Source organism: Rissa tridactyla, chromosome 1 (assembly GCF_028500815.1).
Source record: "Rissa tridactyla isolate bRisTri1 chromosome 1, bRisTri1.patW.cur.20221130, whole genome shotgun sequence".
Taxonomy (NCBI): Eukaryota; Metazoa; Chordata; class Aves; order Charadriiformes; family Laridae; genus Rissa; species Rissa tridactyla.
In genome coordinates, this window is record NC_071466.1 from 207,276,941 (window position 1) to 207,288,141 (window position 11,201).

Genomic DNA, 11,201 nt, shown 5'->3' on the forward strand with positions numbered 1-11,201 from the left:
AAGTTTTATACTGAGATATGAAAAGAAATTGAGGTGTTAAGGGATAAGGCTCTCAGGTAAGTGGTTTAGAGGCCGCTAGCAGGTGAGAATGGATGAAGAAGAGAAGTAGTTCAGCTTGGGATGAATAAACTGGAGAGGGATATTTTTGAATTTGTTTTTGGAATGCGTATGAAAACAGTTGAGTTGTTTGCTGATACATTTGTTCAAAGTGATATTTTTTCTTTGATGAGTGAAAGCATCACTGTGAGGACACCAGAATCTGTTGAGCTGGTGGAGGCTTTTGCAAAGAAGTGTAGGCCTTCAGTAAGCAAACATCAAAACAAGCAGGTTTTTGGATTTTTTGATCCTTTTCTGTACTGCTTTGGCTGGCATAGATCATTTTACTTATAAGCCAGTGCATATGGCAAGTGATTTTTAAGTATTTCAAATACATCACAAGAATATGACTTTCAAAAAATCTGTGAATCAGGAAGGATTAGTTCGTTTTTAAAATATGTAATTTTGTAAGAGACAATATTTTTTTAGGTTCTGGGACTTTCTTTCTTTCTTATGGAGCCTGAACCCTTTTTTCCCCCAGGGACAGCTTTTTAATTTTCCTTCTTTCAGAGCTGATGGAATAAACATACTCAGCTAAGTGCTCTAGTTCTAAGTACTAAGTGCTCCAGTACAGTATGGAGATACAATATGGAGATTATCCTTATTAGCAAAGGTTATAGCACAGTTTACAAAGGCATTCAGTGCGACTGCTCAGGAGAGACCAAATGTTTAGAGAAGCAGCAGGTTCAGAAAATCTTGCAAGTAAGTCTGAGAATTCCTTCTTATCTTGTAAGCTTTTACACCAAAGCACAGCATGTGTAGTACAAGTAAGTATCTAGATAAAAATATTAAACAGTATTCTTGTACGGGGTTTGAAATGAGTCCATGTTTGCAAACTCTCCAAGACTGCCAAGATTTAGAAATAGTGTGTCTAGGATGGTCTTGGATCTTCTTTAAGAAAAAGTGCTTCTGTCAGCAGTGGGCAAGTGGCAGTATGTAATTTAGCTTTCTTGCTTTTGCCAACTAGATTCAAAGATACCACAGATGTTTTCAGTTCCTTGGTTATGATGGCTGACTAAGAAACTAAGCAGAAATTGTAGCAAGAAGTAACAAATGTACTGGTTAAAGGTTTGTTACAACACCTTGTTTGGAAAAATGGCATAGGGTCCTCTTACTTAACTCTGGATGCTTGCAATGCAGAAACATGCATCTGAACTGGCTGTCTGCATTCTTTTTATAAGTGGAGAAAAAGACATCACCAAAATGCTGCTACTCTGACCTATTTTGCATGTCTACCATGGGGTGAGATGGCTAGTGCCCTAGAAGCGCTTTCTTCTCTCCCTTAGCTATAGAGAGGATCTCAGGATCACAGCTTACAGAGGTCCACTTGAGCAATCTGTGGTGAAAAAAGGTTTAGCACTGATTATTAAATAGGCAGTTTTGAAGTCTAAAGCTGTGTTTCTTGTAGGCCCTGAGTGCCATAACAGCAGGCGAACCAAGCATCTCTAGAAAAGCTTAGGGTTTTAGACTGCTTAAACCTTGAAGCAATGGCAGCAGGTATTGGGATTCATATTAAGCAGGACTGTTTTGTTTTTTTTTAATGAGCTTGATCATATAGCTTTACATCTGGGAAAAAAATAAAAAGCTGCTGCAATTTGGCTCGCTTTCAAAAACAACAAAATCTTATCTGTGGAGTACCTGTCACTGTGCCATAATTTCCATAATTTTTTTCCCCATAAATGACTCAATTTGTTTACTTTGTTCACAGCTTTATATGAAAGTAACAGCTGTGTTGACCTAGAAATTAAATCGTGTCTTCTAAGCAGAATTGCTTTCAAGCTCTTATTTTATTCACAGATGGGGCGTCATTCCCACCATTTGTTAAGAAGGATCAGGTACTGCGCTTCTTCTCCTCCGACATTTGCAGGTAGGCTGGTCCTGCGTGTGCCACCCACACCGTCTTTCCTTTCAGAGGGCAGCTGCAGTGGCTCCTCCTGGGCTCAGGTCGCTGAGCCAGCTCAACATATAACCTTTCGCCTAAGCATGAGTGAATTCGTGAGCGGTGCTCATGATTCTATGCTTTTATTTATGTCAAACAGCAAGCCATTTATGGTGTATTTTGTTTCAGCCAGTTGCAGATGTATAATTCAGGAATATCTGACACTGTTGTAAACTGTTATGGATCTATGACAGACATTGAGGGACACAGGATTCAAAGTTTGAACTTCTTCTAAGACCAGGACCCAGCCTATAACCTGCCTTATTCGATCTAAGAAGACCATTTATCCCTCTGCATAGATACAGCAGGGGCTAGTTAGGGCCGTCTTTGGCATTTCTGCAGAACATCCTCTATGCAGAGCAGGATTTATTGTCATACACTAGGTACTTGAAATTGTTTTCTCACAGGATATTTTTATGTATTTTATTTTTATCTATTATAAACAAACAAACCTGCTTAATGCATCCCATACTGATGGCTTTTCAGCCTGCTTCTTCTGCTGTGGCTATCCAGTGTCCCTGAGCTCTCCAGTGGGATCACTAAAAGCAACGTTAAAAGATTTAAAGTGCATCACAGTGTATTTACTTTGGGTGGTTCGATCCCTTTATTTATTTTGCTGCCTGGAAACAGCTGCTTCCTTTTAACCAGGTTTAAAGTGGGGCATTTTCTTTGCAGACTGTTTGTTTTTAAAGATCAGTGTTTTTGCATGAACTGAAAGTTGTTTTTTTTTTTGTGGATTTTTTTTTTTTTTTTGGTGAAGTAATTGTATCCCCAAACTGGAAAGCAATTCACAAGTCATGGAAAAAGAAATTCTATGCAGAGGAGAAATGATAAAATTATTTGGATCAATTGTACACAGTTTGTGAGTTCCCTTTGGCCATTTAATTCTCACAATTAATGAACAATCACCCAAAGTTTGTGCTGAAATGGGGTCATGGAAAACGGTTCTGTCCATGTTGCAAAACCCAGACCCCTTCTGTGGTTTGGCTGCAATACGAAGTATTGCTGCCCTGGTTACATTACTGTGTAACAACCACAGCTTCCTATTAGTTGATAATGTATCAGCAAAAAGCAGCTTAAGTGGTATTCTCATTCGTACACAACGGACTAAGGTTATATGCAGAATGTTGCCTGCATCACAAAGCTTAGATTAGTATCATCAGGTCAGCAAAAACCTATAGCAGACTGATTTATATTGGTGAGTATCTCTACTGGAGTCCAAAATCTTTCAAAAACAGTGGGTGTAGAAGTGTCAGTTTTGTGTATATTGTTTATTAGTAGTATTTTTGTCTGTCTTTTTGTGTATTGTTGTGCTCACCTCTGAGCTTGTACAACATCCCCTACCATCTGCTGAACAGTGTGAAGGGACCCTGGACATTGGCTCCCTGGACTACTCGTTTCTTTTAAGAGGGAGACAGTTGAGGGATCCTTGAGGAGTATTGCCATGAATTCAGATTTTTAATCCAAATGACTGAAACACGTTTCTCCTCTTTTATATTCAGATCGATCTATGGAGTTTTCCAGGGCATACAGAATGTGAAGGGAATCCCACTCTATCGTTTCACAGTTCCTCGTCAAGCATTTGCATCACCTGCTGAAGTCAGAGATAATTATTGCTTTTGTACAGATGAAGTCATATCAAAGAACTGCACAATAGCTGGAGTCCTAGACATTAGTGCTTGCAAAGCAGGTATAGTACTGCCGAACAAGCCATTTAACTGGGGAGAAAGCACGTGCCCTGTAGCTCAGGTGTTGCTCTAAGATCCAGGACGCTCGTGTTTGTCTGTGAATACTTCTACAGATTGCCTGTGAGACCTTTCATTTTTCTGTAGCCTCATTTCCCCAAATGAGGACTACAGTATTTCTGTATTTTGCATAGTGCTATGCAAAATGGTGATACTACAGACTGTGTACTGCAACTGCAGGAATGCATATATAGAAAGGAAAGAAGACGATTTTATAGGCACTGTATAAAAACCAGAGATAGCCACAGTCCTTGTATTTGTGATAATTCACAGACGCTCTGTGTGTGCCTACACATTTATATACACATGCAGAGATTGAGAGACGCTATCGGCTAAGGTTAGCATTGGTTTAATAAAATAAATATATACAGAGTCTATGTTGCAGAGTGGACTGCATGGGTTCCCTTCAGGCTTGCTTTCCACTAAAACAAGATCACGAGGGTGGGGGAAACAGTGACAGTTCACACCTCAGTGTGAAACTGGGAGCACTGCCTGCTCCCCAGTGTGGACATAGACAAGCAGGATTTACAACTGCAATTTATTTTTCCGTGCAAATTTTCCTAGGCAGAAATCCTCACAGTTTTTTTGGGCGGTGGGACTATGAACATTTTTATCAGGACTGTGTGTCTATATAAAAACCTATGTTTGCATGGAAAATGGACTCAGAAGAGAAGCACTGAAACCAGGCTTAATGATTCAAATGAGTTTGTTTTTTTCAAATAGGAAGACCGGTATTTATCTCTCTTCCGCATTTTCTTCATGCAAGTGATTCTGTGTTGCACGATGTTGAAGGACTGAGCCCAAATGAGATGGAGCACGAGACGTTTCTAGACGTAGAGCCTGTAAGTCCCAATATTTAATAATTGTAACTCACTAAACTTGCCATGTTTAAATTTAATTATAGTAGAGCATGCCTTTTACCAGAGGGACAAGCAGAAGATACAATATTTTCATGCTTGCTCTTGCAAGATCTGCTCACACAAGTGTTACGGTTTTAGCAGGGGAATTTTAGAGCAGAACTTTGTCTCATTCTGGCCTTCAAAGTTTGGAAAATAAGACTTGATTTTTCCTTATGGTAATGTGGGATTAAATAGATTCTGCAAACTTTGAAGAAAATTCTTTTCTGTTCCCTCTATACTCAGGTTTTTTTTCATTTTCTATAACTAGCCATTTTTGTATAATTACTAACTCAATTGAAATGAAATAAATATAGATCAGTTTATTTCCAAGAAAATTGCTAGAAGTCTGAACAGACTAGAACAGATCTAATATTGTCTTTGTGACTTGGATTGTCCAACAGAACTCCCAAACAGAATGAATTTATGACACCTCTGATTTTTATTGCCTTCGATTTTCCCTCTATCTCTGTTCCAGTGATTCAGATTCTTAATTTTAAGTGTATTTACCAAAGTTTTCTGAATTGTGTGATGAATTCTAAGGTTTCAAAATTTTATTTTGCTTTGAATTTGGATGAAAAGGTAAAATTCAGAATTTTTCACTAAAATATGTTTAGTCATATAACTTGTCAGTTAAGCTATATAACTTCAATGAGAAAATCTAAAATTAAATCTTTGTTTCTTTGTTTACTATTCCAAACCTTATTTGGAATAGAGAACAAAGAAACAAAGATTTAATTTTATTAAACCTTATTTGGAATAGAAACATCAACCAGAATTTCCTAAATCTGATATGAAATTTTCAAGAATAACACCCTGTCTTGTTTTTATGGAGGACAGAGGGGAAAAGAAGGCGATGAAGAACAGTCTGACCTCTGTTTTGATATATTTATTCTGATATGAAATGTTTGGGTTTGGCCCTGTGCAAGTTAAACATAATTTTTATTGAAAAAGAAAATTTAGCTAATTTCTGTTGGTAAAATAAACCAAACAAACTAAAAAACATTTTTATATTAAACATTTCATGACTGATTTAGTATTTTTAACCTTTTTTTTGCCTTCAGTTTTAATTGCAAATTACAAAAGTAACTACAGTAAATCCACAAAATCAGAACTTCTATGAGAAATGAGACACCCTTAGAGACACTAAAATTTCATAAAAATGGAATTCTTCAAAACATAAGGATAAAATTATACCAAAATGCTTTTCGACACAGTCCATATTCTAGGTTTAGGCATCCAATTCAGAAATTTAAATTAATGTGTTTGTTTGTGGTTTTTTTTTTTCTGGTTTTAGACCACTGGTTTTACACTGCAATTTGCAAAAAGGCTGCAAGTAAACCTCCTTGTGAAGCCTGCACCAAAAATTGAGTAAGTATTACTTCATTATTTTGTTTTAAATTTTTTTTTTTTCAAGAGGGTTAATTGGCCTGTAAGACTGTCAGTAGAAATAGCTGGGAAAAGAAGGAATTGAAATACTTCCCCAAAGACTTTTCATCTTTCTTGCAAAAATTTCTGACATGACTTGTCAGAGAACATAAATTTCAGCAAAAGACCAAGCCTTCTTGAGCAAGGCAGTATTTTAACACACATTTGATTTCCCCACAGAAGCTCACAAGGCAACATGTTCTTAAAAATAACACGCTTACAAAACCCCAAACGGGGGCCATGAGGATGAACTAGAAGGCAAAATGTATTTTCTGTAACAAATCCAATAAGAGAGAGAATTTATGTGTGCTCTGTCACTAGACGGACTCTATCACAAGGGTTGATGGGTCTCTAGCTGTTTCTTTTCTCTTTGTTGGCCCAAGTGTACAGGTACAGATGTATATTTTGGGATCCTCTACATCTGGCAGGTGAACACCACACAGATCTTCAGACCCCTCCCACCAGCACCAAGCTATGTCCAACCTTTCTTCTTTCTGAGTACCCACATATGGAAAACTAAGAGAGAGAGATGGTTGCCTGATATGTAAAATGGCTGTTATTAAATGTAGGCTCACTTTTTTTCCGGTCCAAAACTATACATAAAAGGTACATCTGGAAGGTAGAAATGTAGTTAGAGGAGAAGAAAAATATTTAAATAGAGACTGGGCTTATGCACCAAACTAAGGGTAACATGCTGTACTTATTTTCTCATTTCAGAGCTTTATCAAAAGTTCAAAAACCTTATATTTTTCCTCTTCTTTGGCTAAATGAGGTTAGTATGTTTTCTGTCAATTAATCTTCCCTGTTTAAAAAACAAACAGAAAAACACCGACACAGCTTTTTCAGAGTTGGTGCCCTGAAATTGGGCAATTAAACTCATGCTGTGATTTGCACACACCAAGAATATAGTCAGCAAGTGAGGGCTTGTATCTTACCTTTCACTGACATTTTTCTTGCACTGTTTCAGTCTGCTGTTATTGGGGATGCGAAAGCAGAAATGTTCAGAAATAAAGTCACCGGTCGGGTCCAGATGCTGAGTGTGCTGCAGATGGTGTTAATGATCGCAGGTTCTGTGCTGTTCGTCTCATTCATGGGTTCCTATTTCATATGCAGATCAAAGAAATTAAAATAAGTAAGTAAGCACCAATGGCTCAGTCCTCAGCACTAACTTTTCCTCAGGGTTTCAAGAAGTTCAGAATCATTACCTATTTAGCTGTTCTTATTTTTCAAGTGCTAGGAAATCCAGCAGTTGTTCTGTGGGAAATCATCCAGATAATTTAGCTAATGTTTTCAAATTCTCTTCCCAGCCTTAATCTTTCAGGATGCTCTTAACACACCCAGGAGAGGGTATTGGGAACTATATCAGAAGACCAACAATTTTTTTATTCCAGAACACAACACGATTGTTGTGGGTTTATGAAAATAGACTTTTTACCCAAGATTGCTAAACTGTTCAGAAGTGCCCTCTAGTACTTCCCTGGGACAGAGGCCACACAGTTGCAGATTCCTGTGCTTTTCCAGGACATACCCCTGTCTGGCGTTCAGAGAACCCGCTGTAAATGACATTTTTTATTAAGTGTTGGATAGGGTTTCTCACTTCTTTCTCTCAGTTGTGTATCGCTGTCATGTTACCCTAAACATCTCCTGAACATACCTAGCCCACTAAGACTAAATATACTCCCATCATGGGCAGAATAACCAAGTGGTGGATTAATGCACTGACATCTAGGGAAACAATCACATTTTTGGAGTGATTTAGTAAAAGTGCAGAGACATGAATGTTATGGTGAAAAGTATGCTGTAGTAAAGAGAAATTTTTAAGAAGACTTATCTCACCACATGCTGAATTCTGATTTTATTTCACTACAGGTAACAAAAGACTTCAGAGGTAGGCAATGTTAAATGGAAATTTCAGCCGAGCAGCATGTTAAAATGCAGAGACAAAAGGTATGATTCAAGGCATAGCAGTCCACGTGCTATGGAATTCAACATGCTTTTCCATTTTGAGAAGACCAACTCACTAACCCAAATAAGCTGATGTTTCCAAAGGTCCACACTTCTGACACTGCTAAAGAGGCCACCATGGAAACTATGTTTTCAAATAACTTTGATTATTTGAACCTTGTTACAAATTTTAAATGACATTTAAGCCAACTGAAGTTGAGATGCAGTTGGATTTTAGTCCACCTTCTGCCATTTATGCAACTTGCTCCTTTTTTTCTTCTGGGATTTGCAAGACAAACGAAAGCCGTTTGCTGATGTTCTGTCTCTGAGCACGGGCTGGGAATGACAACACCTTTGAGCTCATGCTGTGCTCTAGATGCTCTCATTGCAATGTTTCTTTCTGTTCCTTCAAGGAATGGAAGCTGCTGCAATAGAACTGCTCTCTATCCTCTATTCAGGGATGTGAATTGCGTTGAATGTGAAGTTTATTATGTAAAGTTACTAACTGTAGTACATGAAGTTAATAAAAGACTTACTAAAATACATGGTTTATACATTTTATATGGAGATGACTCATAGACACACCACAGTCATTTGTATGTTGATGGAGCTCATCAACATTTGGCTCCACAGCTGTTTAGCAACCTGAGCTACTCCCTAACTCCCAACCGGCTCCTCTGCTCTTACTGTTGCCTCCTGTGTGCTTTTCTTCCTGGCTGTTGCTTGAACACCAGCCTCTGCTCTGCCCTAACCCCACTTTGTCCACCGCCTCCCTTAGGGAGTGATCTCATATGTCCCCTCTAGGGTCAGTAGAAAATATTCCAGAATGCTCCAGACACAGGAAGGCCTGAGATAACGATTTTGATCAAATATCAGAGGGTTCCACTTCCTTGCTATAGAAAAACATAAATGAAAACAGGTAGCCGCAATTCTTTACTCATAGACCATTTGCCACAAAGAAATTTGTGCAACCATTTGTTTAATGAAGTGCATCAGCCTGTAGACAGGTAGCAAACACTGCCATCTGCATAAATGGCTTACTTTTTCATTTAATCTGAATGCTATATCTTAGAAATGAGAGTCAATGGGGCAGATAGTGAGTGTTGTGGGGTATCTACTTTTCCCATGGACTCACTGAATTCAGAACAAGAGCCTAAGTTTGGCATTTTTAAAGATTTCTTCTTGGATCTTTTGTCCCCTTAAATAAGAGCAGCAAAGAAAAAGGAAAATCAAAAATGGCCAGCCTCTCATAGCCTGGTGTTTGGAAATAGTGCTACAATGGACTTTAAACCAGGAAGATTTACCTTGCTAGTAAAGGACAATATCTTTCACCAGGTGTTTTCACACTTTGGAAATAAAGTGAAAAACCCAAGAAACCGAAATGCTGGTTTTTTAATCACATGTTCCTTGTGGAAAAAGTTCTGTAGCTGTCAATAGAGCTCATGAGTCACAGAAAACCTGAGACATTATTCTTGAAGGCAAGGTCTATGTGGTACATAGCTACACTCTTTTTCCAGCTGTGAGCTGGAAATGCAAAGTAAGAGGACAGGAGATGTGAAGAAGGCACGGCACTCAAGGGAAGCTCTGCTCTCACTTAGAGAGCCAATGTGTTTGATTACTCACAGTGCTTGCTAGTCAATGAAAATAAGACCTTTCTCTCATCTCTGTGTCTGTCTCTGTCTCTCATATTGCTGGTGTCATATGTGATGCTCTGTGCTCATATTAGTCTGCTGACAGTTTGACATAATTGAAGGCATCCCTAGAGTCCTATGGCCTGGCCAAAAAAGTATGAGGACCACTAAAGTCATTAAGTCACCTTCTCCTCCGAAACATGCACAGCTCTGCTGTGGTTTAAGATCTGACACTAACTTTTTATACTACAACTAGTCTTTTGGGCCAGAATATAAAAGTGAGATCTTTTCACCAAAGGAACAACAGCAATTCTGCTGTCGTTTTTGACACGCCAGCGTTTCAGCTCAATTTTCTTTGGCTTTGAGTCCACTGCCAGCAAGTTAGCGTTTGCTGTACTGGTGTTTAGTGCTATGTGGTGCTCCAGCAGCAGTGATCCAGCAAGTCAGGCCATGATTTTAAATGTCTCAGGGCCCAATGTTGCATGCACACAAATACCTTTGTTCCTATGTATAATCTCATTGATCTCAATGCAGGTTTGGACTTTTAAACTATGTTCAGCACTTAGACTGCACTTGAATTATAATCTGTATTTGTTTTGTCCGAAGCATTGGTTACAGTTATTGTTCATTCATGTTATTAAGGCTAATGTTAAGTATTTACATTTGTTCAAAAAGTGCAGGATAAACATTTTTTTAGAAATGTTAATGAACTCATTACAAATAAAATAAAACTCAAACTCTTATTTCTGACATCATTATGTCTAATTGTAAATAAAGTCTTCTGTGTTGGATAATGAACTCCTTGTGTTTCTTTTCTTGGTATTTTGAGTGTGTTTTCTTTTCCTAGAGATTGATTTTGTAAATTCATGAATAAGCAAGCTTAATGGCTAACCTTGCTATGTCATTGTAATCTGGCACATTACAGCTGCTTAGAAGTGCGCATCACGTTTCGTGTTGCCGTGTGATATATTACAAATACCGGTGACATACAGTATTTGTGCTCCGGATTACAAAACGGAGGAGAATTTGTGGGCAGAGCTGAGCACCACCATGTCTAAACTGAAGCAATTTTAAAACAATCCCAGAACACCAAGCTCAGAGAGAGACCTGCCTTCAACTCCCTTGAGCGGGAGGTGCTGGCAGGATGGCATTAGCACATCCAGCAGCACATTACGACATCCTTTGCTGGCTCTGTGGGCCAGGCAGGTTGGGTAGGAGGTGACCCCAGCTACGCTCACACCTCAGGTTTCCCAATCACCCCAGGCCCTTATGGGTGAAAATCTCTGGAGAAAATCAGATCTGACCCAAGATCTAACAGCCCACATGCTTACACCCCACAGCAGGTGTGCCAGCTCTTGATCTCAAACTGTAATTATGCTTTCAAAGCCTTTCTTAAAACCTGTTTTTCTCACCTAGTTTACCAGTGTCTGTTAAAGTAATGTAAACATGCTACTACTACTACACCCTGAAAACGAAAGACAATTGATGTTTTCTCTGATGTTTTAACTGTGAGTCTAGGCAA

At 38.6% G+C, this 11,201-nt stretch overlaps 1 protein-coding gene across 1 annotated transcript in view; it reads left to right on the forward strand.

Annotated features, from left to right (window-relative positions):
- CD36 (CD36 molecule) overlaps positions 1–10,477 on the forward strand; it is a 29,416-nt gene extending 18,939 nt beyond the window's left edge. The window contains exons 8-14 of the mRNA XM_054222747.1: positions 1,894–1,963; positions 3,538–3,725; positions 4,504–4,622; positions 5,974–6,047; positions 6,822–6,876; positions 7,072–7,236; positions 7,974–10,477. Of these exons, the coding sequence (XP_054078722.1) occupies positions 1,894–1,963; positions 3,538–3,725; positions 4,504–4,622; positions 5,974–6,047; positions 6,822–6,876; positions 7,072–7,236 (671 nt within the window). The 3' untranslated portion in view covers positions 7,974–10,477. The remainder of the gene's footprint in view (positions 1–1,893; positions 1,964–3,537; positions 3,726–4,503; positions 4,623–5,973; positions 6,048–6,821; positions 6,877–7,071; positions 7,237–7,973) is intronic.
- The last annotated feature ends 724 nt before the right edge of the window (positions 10,478–11,201 follow it).